At 41.9% G+C, this 11,791-nt stretch overlaps 1 protein-coding gene across 1 annotated transcript; it reads right to left on the bottom strand.

Moving 5' to 3' along the window:
- Positions 1 to 730: 730 nt before the first annotated feature.
- LOC109960508 (SLAIN motif-containing protein 1-like) lies at positions 731 to 9,340 on the bottom strand. The gene is made up of 7 exons (XM_020600666.1): positions 9,037 to 9,340; positions 6,791 to 6,910; positions 6,104 to 6,253; positions 3,947 to 4,312; positions 2,608 to 2,757; positions 2,194 to 2,488; positions 731 to 1,687 (listed from the first exon to the last, which is right to left on the bottom strand). The coding sequence occupies exons 1-7, from the start codon at positions 9,317 to 9,319 to the stop codon at positions 1,612 to 1,614; spliced, it is 1,440 nt and encodes a 479-aa protein (XP_020456322.1). The 5' UTR covers positions 9,320 to 9,340; the 3' UTR covers positions 731 to 1,611.
- Positions 9,341 to 11,791: the final 2,451 nt, after the last annotated feature.

Here is an 11,791-nt window from a genome sequence, read left to right as displayed (position 1 = left end):
TTTTAAAATTTTCTTCTTCATTTGTATTTAAGGTTTGGTTTTATTTTCATGAGTTGTAGGTTGCTAAATCACAATTAATGTTTAAGTTATAGTTAAGTTGGCGCCCAGTGCAGGGCACGGGGCGAAAGAAATCTCTTCAGGACAAGGGATGAACCCAATGGCAACAACTCCTACAGGGCAAAGCCTATACAAAATCGAACCTTCAGTACTACAACTGAGTATTTGGGCCACAACTGAAGACCCAGAAAAAAATAACTGTGAAAATATTTGTACTCAAACTTAGGTTTCCCTTAATTTTCCCCTAAACTGGTGAATTGAATGCCAACTTCAGCATCGTGTCCGTTTCCTCAGAACAAAGTTTCTTGCAAATTCTTTTTATTGTCCTGAAGTTTATGATGATGTGTTGATGAGCCAGATGAACTATTTCCTTATTTGTGAAACCCTTTTTAATGTAACCTATAACTTAACCAATGCTCCACATTCCTCATTTTTTATTCAAAGAGGTATTGATGCAGCTTTTTGACAGCGTGCTACATGAATGTTATGATTTTCTGTATTACTTTGTTGGCAGCTCAGTCTTCTGACATCCTGAGCTATCTGCCCCAACAACTCAACCGTTTCTCAACTGTTAAATGTCTCTCTTAAGCAAGAAAACCCTGTGCAGAGTACCAAACCCACAATGTCTGTTTTATAGTGTTTCCTCAAAGATAAGGAAGGACAGCTTTATCCGAGTATTTTATTTATATTTAAGTTTCCAAGTCATTCAGTCCATCACAATAACAAAAGTGTTAGGATTTCGGAAAATGTGCCATGATAACTGTCATGTCAAGGCAACTGAAACATTACAAACAAAGGGTGCTACATTATGCCATATACAACTGAAATATCCCATAAACAACTGTTTTACCCTAAATCCAGAAGATACATAAAACAAGTGCAAACATTAGTGAAAAGAACAAAATATCAGTAAGTGTATAGATTTATACAAAGTGCATCAACAACAGTTTCAAAGTGTTGATATGTGCAGCGTATTATGACACCATGGTGGGACAATGCTAGAAACACATTCAGACATTTTAAATTTGGTCAAGATTGACATTTAAAATTCTAAAATGTTGCATCAATATACACTATACCTAAACACACGTATTAGCTACCTCTGTACACAAAGACACTTTAATATGTTGCTTGTAAAAATTCAACATGTGCCCAAACTAACAGGGACTGATTAAATTCTAGCAGCATCATTGGCACTTGTTGCAAAAATGTTTTATTTAAAATAAACATATTAATCAGTAACTAGAGCATCATTGTGCTAGTTTAATAAAAACCGGCAGCCCTCTTTAGCAAGCATTGCATTACTGGTACCCTACAGCCAGCAGTGTATTGCACAAAAGCAACAAGGAACAACCTCCCCTTGATGTAGAATGTCCGTGTCAGTACATCGCGACCCCGCCTTTGCCGAAGAAATTCTGCATAGTGTTGAAGGAATGGTGTGACAGAGAAGTTCATGTGAAGCCCCTCACCTGTGACCACATTTAACTATTCGATGCTGGGGTGTAGTGTCACCCCAGCCAGCAGGGTGCCACTGCACTACTACACTGGTTCAGTTCAGTAGCAGCCATCTCTCCAGGTGCTGTCACGAAGGGCACTGAGGGTGGACAAGCTCTTAGGAGGTGTCGGTAAACTGTGGAAAGGAAGAAAAGGCCTAAAGTCAGCAGAATATTAAACTTTGGTGTTACTGCTGTGTCTCAAGTCAAATGAATAACAATCCTTCCAAAACAACTGTCAAATAGTAGTACAGGAAAAACCAGCAGATCATCAAGAATGTCTGACCAAAATGTCATCTTGGAATACTTCCATCAGGACCAGACTTGGACTCAGACTGATCCTTTACTTTGGTAAAAGTACTCGGTTACACCTGCATTCACTCAAGTACAATTATAGAAGTATTAGCATCAAAAATACTTCAAGTACCAAAAAGTACTGAAAAGTAATGGGATATTAAACAAATGTAATGCAGTAAAAAGTATAGTATTTGTCTCTCAAATGTAGGGGAGTTGAAGCATGAAGTAGCAGAAAACAGAAATACTCAAGTCTCATGACTTGGGGCGGTGCTGGAGGGTCTGTTGTTCCAGACACATAGCTGAAGTTGTAAGGAGTGAAATACATTTGTGCAAAACTAGGATTTACCTTCGCGCCGGTTGGACTCCCTTGCTGCGGTAGGTGGAGCTTGTAGAGCCCACAAAGGAGGCTGGGCGGGGCAGACTGCTGCGAGGAATGGTTCCACCGGCCAGTTTACTGAGCAGGGGGATGCCACTGCCGACCCCAGTGGCACTCCCGCTGCTGCTCAAAGACGGGAGGAGGGTTGAGGTTGGTGTGGAGGCTGAGCGCTTGATGGTGGGACTGACGTAGGCGGTGGCCTTCAGTGGTTGCCGTGACAAGGCAGAGAAGTTCCCCACACTCTGGATCCTGTTCTGCAGCTGGCCTGGGGAGGGCATAACAAATGTACAAGCAGCAAAGAAGCCAACAATTAATGAACAGCTCCTTAAAGTTTATGGCAGAATTTTATGGACAGAACTTGAAAGAAGAGAATTTCAATCTTACTGGAGGGCTGTGGTTGAGCAAGTCCACAAGAAGAATCAAAACTCAGACTATTACGAAGCAAAGAAGGAGAAGCGCCGAAATTAGTTGGCACGGGCACACTAGGCATGCTGGGGGCTCGGACTAGGTTAGGCATGCTCCTCCTCAGCTTATCTAACAAACACCCACACAAAAACAAATGTATTAAGTGTAAACCTCCACTCTGCCAGACTTTCACTTATAAAGGCCTGTATTACTGAATCAAAACAGGTTCAAGAACAGAAACCTAGTCCAAAGACACAAATAAATACAATGCAGGATTATAATACCATTAGAAATAAGTTGATATTTTGTCACAGAGTCATGTCTGTCCTTTTCTTATGCCTTCATCCCTTAAGAGGGCACAGAAAGCTGATCTCCTTTACTCTACAGTGGTTAGCAGCTGCCTCAATCACAGATACACCACTAACTCTAATCCCATTAAACTCTCTCTTATCTCCTCCTCGTGATGGAAACGCATGCTGGTCTTAGAGCTTTAGGTCCATACGTACGACAGGATTATGCCAAGTCATTATGTTATTGTTAGAAATTCAATTCTCACTGTCATAAAGAATTCAGAGGGAGTAATTTAATGTACAGTATGGTGGTCAAATGACCCTACCTTTACCTTGCTTTTTAGGGCCTCTAACACAAGTGCTAAAGAGCTATTGTTCTTAAATACAATGTGGATATAGAAACATTTCTCTGCCGTGCAAACATTGTCTCATCATTTTGTTGACTATGATACTTTTATATCACAGTTCAGCTCAGGAGGCAGAGCAGGTCATCTTATAACTGGAGAGTTGGTGGTTCGATTCCCAGCTTTTCCGGTCCACATGTCGAAGTGTCCTTGAGCAAGACACTGAACCCCAAGTTACACCTGGTGAATGAATGGGCAAATAGTGTGAAAGTGCTTTGAGTGTGCTGCAGTGCATAGAAAAGCGCTATACAAGCATATGATCATTTAAAGGTACGATTCCGTTTTCTAGGTTTTACTTCTTATTAAATCTTATTCAAATAAAACATAATACAAACAAATGATTGTAGTGTGTGGGCTGTAAAAAAACAAAACAAGCTGAAAGGCTCCACAGAGCCACAGGGAACTGCAGAGCAGGGTGATGTTTACAGTGACAAAACTATGTTTGTCACTATTGGTTAATATAAAAATAGACTACTGATTTGTGCAGCTTTAATTAAGGTTTCTTTCCTGGGCATTTTCAGACAAAGGTTGCTGGCTTGCTTTCCTTCAGTTCCAACATGAGAAAGAACTTGGGTAGCCTCACACTTTTAAAATCAGAGGTGATGCTAAAGTGTCTCTCCTCACCTGATCCTGTTCTGAAACCCTGCTGCTCGGCTGCGCAGGAGCTGACCAGTCCCAATCCCTGAGGTTGAGCTTGGAGGTGATATTGAATGGCGAACCCAGCAGAAGGGTACAGAGGGGTGGAGGGGGTGGAAGGAGGGGTGGAGAGGGAACTGGTGCTTCTTTGCCAGTCTCGGATGCTGGAGAAGGTGTGGGAGTGTGGCAGGCGGGTGAGGCGCGGCTGCGGCGGAGGCAAGAGGTCGTAGTCTTCGTCGTCCTCCTCGTCTTCCTCCTCCTCCAGGTCGGGGCCGGCGCTGAGCTGGAAGCTGAAGCTCTGGCTGCGGCGGGTGGCCAGGATGGACGACGTGTTGGCGAAGTCCTGCCTTAGACCTGGGGGAGCAAGATAGCAAGACCAGCGTGCAAAACACAGACACACACACCGAGCAACAGAAAAACAGAACGAAACAAAGAAAAAACCATAACTATCACCTCCTGGGATTAATGAAGCTGAAATAGCGATGGGCTCTGAGATCTGGTGTTATGTTAAAAAATGATAAAGGAGGGAAGAACAGAAACAGATGGACAGCAGAAGAAGAGAATTGGCACACAACTCCAAAAAACTCAGTAACAGCCAAAATCAAATATGGTTTTAAGTACACTTTGCTAACCAGTTATGATCAATTGTTCTTGTAGGAGTGACAAAGTTCGATTGTTTAAAACTGTAAAACCTTAATACCTAAGTACTGAGTGAAATGTTTGTAGAATCAAATCATACCAAGTACTGAATGCTAACATTACATACTTGGCTAGGTCTTGTTTAGACAGTCAGATATACAGTAAAAATGATTCCATTTTATTTTTGCTCACTTCACTTGCTTGAACTCGCTATAAGCATTTGATGTTTAAGGAAAAGAAACTACTTTATACTTTATTACATTTGTGATGTATGAGCCATTTTTTGGAATTTACCCTTACCAAACAGTTGTGTTCACAAGTTGGCATGCACTCATTATGGACACAAAGGTCACGGCCATATCAGGCTTTCAGTGACTTGTCTGAACTGCTCTTTTGGCAGATGATTGAAGCTTCCATCTGTACTCAATCATGATAACTAACAGGAAGTTAAGAGGCCTTGGGCTTAACAAATTAAGACATTTTGGATCCGTCAACACCACTGAATGAATGACTATGTATAATTGTGATCCCATGTTGATTTGCAGCAAATTCCTGGGGGTTTCTTCTATTATAGATGTATGTTGTACAGTTCTTCTAACTCAGAAAAGAACAGGTGAAAGAAATCCCTGAAAGCCCAGTATTGTCATGACATTCGTGTTCATCATAAGTCAGTGTAGATTTCTGACCACAACTGCACTAAACTGTTGGATCCAAGCAGACTCATTTCTAAAACTTTCCTCTCTCTAACCCCTTTCTGAAATTTTTTCAACTTGGAACAGGCCTGAGGAGATGAATAATAAAATTATTCAATTTAAATTTCATTAAAAACATGAAATTTCTGGCCTGCTAATTAAAAACAAAAGTTTGCAAGTAAATACATTGGATTTGATGGTGTTGAATTTAACGATCAGCTGCAGTTTCTCTTTCATTTGGCATTTCACATACAGTAGCTTTTCTTCAGGAATACATCTCAATACATTTGCTAGTAATAGAACTATCTTGTTTCTTTATTATTACCAAATGAATTCTTAAGCTTTTTTTCCACACATTTGGACTAGTCATAGCAGAAAAAGCACTGGAGGAACTTGTGACTTTTAATGGTGACTTGGCTTCTGCAACCACTATCATGCAATACAGCAGGCAATAAGCTATTAGGCCTGTGTGGGACAGGTCAATATGTCTGCTGTGAAGTCTATCCAAAGCATAATTCACTCTTTAGGTGCCTCCTTGCAATGTCTCTTCAGCCCCACATTTTGGGAACCACTGCTCTAAAATAAAGAACAATGCCAGCAGCATGCAGTGGTCTCAATTCCCTGTAATTTAGAATTGTAATTATATACTGACTCCCAGAGCAAGAGCTGATCTGGAGACAGAAATACTGCCATTAGGCATGTTCAAGCTCAGTGGGCAGAGCTAAACAACAGCACGACTACTGCATGTTTTCTTCTTAGCGTTTGTGTGCCTGATCACACTAGTGGTGGGATCTGCGCTCAGTCAATAACTCACTCTCCTCCTGCAGCCGGGCCATAACCTGGACGTCAGTGAGGTCTTGCAGTTTGTATCCCAGCGTGATGGAGTTGTCCTCCACCTCTAAAGCACTGAGGTCGCTGTCCATGGATGACTGGGGACTGAGGGCTGAGCATCGGAGGCTGCGGCCTTAAATTAATGACAGTCAACAAAAAGAGTTTGACTAGTGCCAGCTTTGGTCTCTGACAACTTCTCTGAGTCCCATCTAGCATTTGTCTTGCAAGTGAGACTGTGCTGCTGAACAGTACTCCAGTGTTGCCCATTATTCCCTGCAGCTTTGCCCTCTGCTGTGTCTGAAACATTACTTTTTCCAACACTAATAATGCACTTGAATCCGTCCTCTGCTCACACTCCAAAGTAAAATGATGACTCCAGCAGCAAAACACTGAAATATAAAGAGTGACAAGCTGCACTGCATTTTTAAAAAGGCAACTGAAATGTAGCTTGAATCCGCATAGGGATACACCAATATTACAACAACTTGAAAAATCCCAAACTATTCCTTTAAGTATTTCATGAAAGATTTGACTAATGTTTGAGATTTATTTCTTCTTTTGAGTATGTTATGTTCCATAGAAAGCTACAAAGAAAGGAATCAAGATGTTTTTAGATGAAAAGCAAACAAAGGCAACATGAAACATTGGACAATGCAGCACTGCTTCTTACTTCGGTTGGCAGGATGGGGGAGGAATGTGGGAGTCCTCTCAGCAACAGGGGAAAGCTCCTTCCCTACAGGACTGAGGGTCTGATGGAGGACGTGGTGGAGTGGGGAGGAGAGGGATGGAGCTGAGGTATGGAGGGCAGAGAGAAGGGTAAAAAGACAAACATTTCAGGGACAAAGGAAGACAAGATTAATAGAAATTTTTCTCACAGCTACTCTACCTGAATGAATCAAGCATCTCTTATAGGTACTAAAAAAATGCATAAATGTAAAACACTGTAAATATAACAAGGGTACCATGTTCTCCGATTAGCCTCATTTACATACAGTGCCTTGCGAAAGTATTCGGCCCCCTTGAACTTTGCGACCTTTTGCCACATTTCAGGCTTCAAACATAAAGATATAAAACTGTAATTTTTTGTGAAGAATCAACAACAAGTGGGACACAATCATGAAGTGGAACGAAATTTATTGGATATTTCAAACTTTTTTAACAAATAAAAAACTGAATAATTGGGCGTGCAAAATTATTCAGCCCCTTTACTTTCAGTGCAGCAAACTCTCTCCAGAAGTTCAGTGAGGATCTCTGAATGATCCAATGTTGACCTAAATGACTAATGATGATAAATAGAATCCACCTGTGTGTAATCAAGTCTCCGTATAAATGCACCTGCACTGTGATAGTCTCAGAGGTCTGTTTAAAGCGCAGAGAGCATCATGAAGAACAAGGAACACACCAGGCAGGTCCGAGATACTGTTGTGGAGAAGTTTAAAGCCGGATTTGGATACAAAAAGATTTCCCAAGCTTTAAACATCCCAAGGAGCACTGTGCAAGCGATAATATTGAAATGGAAGGAGTATCAGACCACTGCAAATCTACCAAGACCTGGCCGTCCCTCTAAACTTTCAGCTCATACAAGGAGAAGACTGATCAGAGATGCAGCCAAGAGGCCCATGATCACTCTGGATGAACTGCAGAGATCTACAGCTGAGGTGGGAGACTCTGTCCATAGGACAACAATCAGTCGTATACTGCCACACTCTGGCCTTTATGGAAGAGTGGCAAGAAGAAAGCCATTTCTTAAAGATATCCATAAAAAGTGTAGTTTAAAGTTTGCCAAGAGCCACCTGGGAGACACACCAAACATGTGGAAGAAGGTGCTCTGGTCAGATGAAACCAAAATCGAACTTTTTGGCAACACTGCAAAACGTTATGTTTGGCGTAAAAGCAACACAGCTCATCACCCTGAACACACCATCCCCATTGTCAAACATGGTGGTGGCAGCATCGTGGTTTGGGCCTGCTTTTCTTCAGCAGGGACAGGGAAGATGGTTAAACTTGATGGGAAGATGGATGGAGCCAAATACAGGACCATTCTGGAAGGAAACCTGATGGAGTCTGCACAAGACCTGAGACTGGGACGGAGATTTGTCTTCCAACAAGACAATGATTCAAAACATAAAGCAAAATCTACAATGGAATGGTTCACAAATAAACATATCCAGGTGTTAGAATGGCCAAGTCAAAGTCCAGACCTGAATCCAATCGAGAATCTGTGGAAAGAACTGAAAACTGCTGTTCACAAACGCTCTCTATCCAACCTCACTGAGCTCGAGCTGTTTTACAAGGAGGAATGGGCAAAAATTTCAGTCTCTCGATGTGCAAAACTGATAGAGACATACCCCAAGCGACTTACAGCTGTAATCGCAGCAAAAGGTGGCGCTACAAAGTATTAACTTAAGGGGGCTGAATAATTTTGCACGCCCAATTTTTCAGTTTTTTATTTGTTAAAAAAGTTTGAAATATCCAATAAATTCCATTCCACTTCATGATTGTGTCCCACTTGTTGATTCTTCACAAACAATTACACTTTTATATCTTTATGTTTGAAGCCTGAAATGTGGCAAAAGGTCGCAAAGTTCAAGGGGGCCGAATACTTTCGCAAGGCACTGTAGCTACATGAATAAATCAAATTTGGCTCTGTGTCATCAAGGACATTGGTATGGAAAAAAAAAATCCAACTCCAGCCACTCATAGTCGTTTTATTTATTGATGTAAGAGTAAAGCAACATTGTAATTATATGATCTAAGAGGTTTAATGAACAACTGTCGCACACACCTATATTACACATGCCGTTCTGACTTGATAAAGACCTAACCAGTATAATAAACAAAGTCGTCCTAGCTCTCCATGTTAATTCGCCATGCTGACAGAACAAAAATGGAAAAGCACATCTGCAGTCTAGTTACCATGTCTTGTAGATGACTGGGGGGTGGAACAGGGTTTAGCTGAATGGGACGCGCTGATGGGAGACACTTGACTCAGTGGAGGGCCAGGGGTGGAGAAGGGGGAGGGGGTGGACAGGGCGCTACGCCACCTGGAGACTGAGGGGGGAGTTGGTTTGGAGAAAGGAGATGGGAGGGAACAAGTTAATAGCAAAACCTCCCTTTGTTTGCAAAGAGATGATGTTGTCATCCCTCTCACCACCATTCTTGCTGCAAGTTCAAAAATAAGGCTGCTTGTATATGGCATTTTTCTTATTGTGAGCAAAACCACATCAGTGAGCTACACTACTGCACAGCATCACAATTACCCTAGTGACAAGACATCTTAAAATAAGCCTCATAAGAGACTGTTTCTGAAGATTAGGATAGGCTGGATTCAGGTCCCACTTCAAGGCTCCATAACTGAAAGTGTCCTTCACAACAACAGGCCCCACACACCAACAGCATTTTAAGTAGAGGGCAGCGCTGTGTGGCCATTCCCTCACCGGCACCATGTCTGTCACTGAGTGCTCTATTCAGCAGCTCCACGCGCTCAGCAGACAACAAAGCTGTGTTTAACAAAGCAGAGCTACTTGTACGCTCCAGCTGTACCTGGTGCTGAGTGCCTCTGACAGACACACACACACACACAAGCGCTTCAGTTTCTATTCATAGACGCAGAAAACAAATGTTGACTGGTTAGAAGCCTCTGTGATATGAACATCCAGGCTGCATCTTCGGAGCGAAGCTGAATAAAAATGCATCTTATTAAAGAGTATGTAATTATGTAGAAGGAGTTTTCTCTCCAATACCTGCCAATGCTAATATAAGACACTAAGCTATGAAGAGGGTGCATTTGTTTCATGTAAACTGTTTCCATGGTAACAGTTCTGTTTCATTGTGCTGAACCACAGGCAGAGAGATATCAGGCCAAGCTGGTGGGAGGATTTCTCTGCAGCTTTAAGTGATGCACAGGCTCCAGCAGAGCACCCGTAGCATCTCTGATGCAACACACTGCACAGCTGGCTCAACTGCAGTAGACTAAGGTCGGTTCCTGTGACCCAGATGCTGACAAAGGCTGCAACATGAATTAAAATATGTGAGTACTGTATTTCAGATACCCAGTCTGTGGGTAACAGTGCAAAGTGTGTTCAAGAGCAAACAGGAAAATAGTTGCCAATATGATTACTGAAAAAGCAATATTTCATTTGTAGACAATCAGGCTTTGAACTAAAAATGGCTTTACAGTGTGTAGACCAAACCACCTTCTGCTTAAGGTCTTCACTGCACCAGCCATGATTTCATTGCAAGGACCTGTTGAAGTTTGCATGAGCTGACCAAATCAAGAAAGCAGTCAAACTGCAAAACACGGCAGATTTTCAGCATGTGAAGCCAAAGCAGACAAGAGCGCCCACGCAGGTGAGTCAGGCACCGTCTCAATAAAGGTGCAGGCTGTAAGCTGTCTGACCAAGCTAAGGCCGTGGGAGCTGTCGCCTCCATTCACATGTCACATGCAGCCCTCTGCTCAGCCTCATCGCACAAAATTCAGCCTACAGAGACACATCAATCACATGATGGCTTCTCCTCACACCTGGATCAAAATCTCTGATCTGTTTTTTTTCTAGGTTGGCTGTTGATAAGCTTCAGGCGCATGACGTTTCCATGACAACAGTGAACACAAGCCAACTAACAGCCTTAACACCACTATTGATTCCCTATCAGCACAATTAACTAGTTGATGAAATCATGACAGCTAAGGTTCAGTGGCCAGTTTCCGTGCTCTTCATTGCTGCCATGACTTCAGCAACACTTTATACAATTGCCTGATGCCTGTGATCATGGCATACATGCAGTTCAGGTGACCTGGGCCTGGTATGCTTAATGTTGTGAGGTGTAGACAGATTAGTCTGTGAGCTCTACTGTCCTGTTTATGGCTGTTTGTCACACTGCAGTGATGAATCTGATCCAACTTCAACCAGATTAAAAGTGGGTACAAAGGAAAGGAAACTATAGGATCAGACGACTTCACAGTATCAAGGAGTGTTTTTAGAACTCACCTTTAAAAAGTACAACAGCTTTAACTAGTTATTAAGAATAATTTTAACTAATGTGGGTGGCTCTTTTTTGTAACTTAAAACAATCCAGTTTTGGTGCCAGACTGCTTCCTTCACAAGACAGCATCAACATGGAGCAATGAAGTTACGTAACAATTTAGCACTTTCCTAGCCAAGATTTGTGTCATGAGAGACGGTTAAGTCAATGTGAGCAACCTCCTGTGTTTTTTAGCAAGACATCTCAATGTTGTGTATCAGAAGACAGGCCGCAGGAGAGCAGCCTCTGGATGAGAAAAACAAAAAGACAAACGTCAGAAAATTGTGCCCAGACAAGAAAAGGGCAAGACTCAGCACAGAGAAAAATAATGTCTGAACAAATTCATATGCAAGGAGTCAGACAAGTAAATCAAACAATCCCTGACAAAGTCACAAAGTGATGCAGTCTTTAAGTCTGAACATAAAATGCATATCTTATCAAAGACATATATGACTAATCGGTTCCATCCCCAGGCCGAACTCCAGCAGAACAGTTTAGAATGAAATAATGAAGCTTACAAACTCAAAGAATATCTATACTTTATAAACTAATGTCAAATACAGACAGAACAATACCAATGACTAAATGGGAAAAGGATTTGTCGCTCCCCTCCAGCCTTGACTTCTGGACCCAGATCTTGAATAATATC

The sequence above is a fragment of the Monopterus albus genome, unplaced genomic scaffold (genome assembly GCF_001952655.1).
Source record: "Monopterus albus unplaced genomic scaffold, M_albus_1.0 scaffold48.1, whole genome shotgun sequence".
In the NCBI taxonomy this organism is placed as follows: Eukaryota; Metazoa; Chordata; class Actinopteri; order Synbranchiformes; family Synbranchidae; genus Monopterus; species Monopterus albus.
This window is presented reverse-complemented; position numbering and strand designations above follow the sequence as displayed.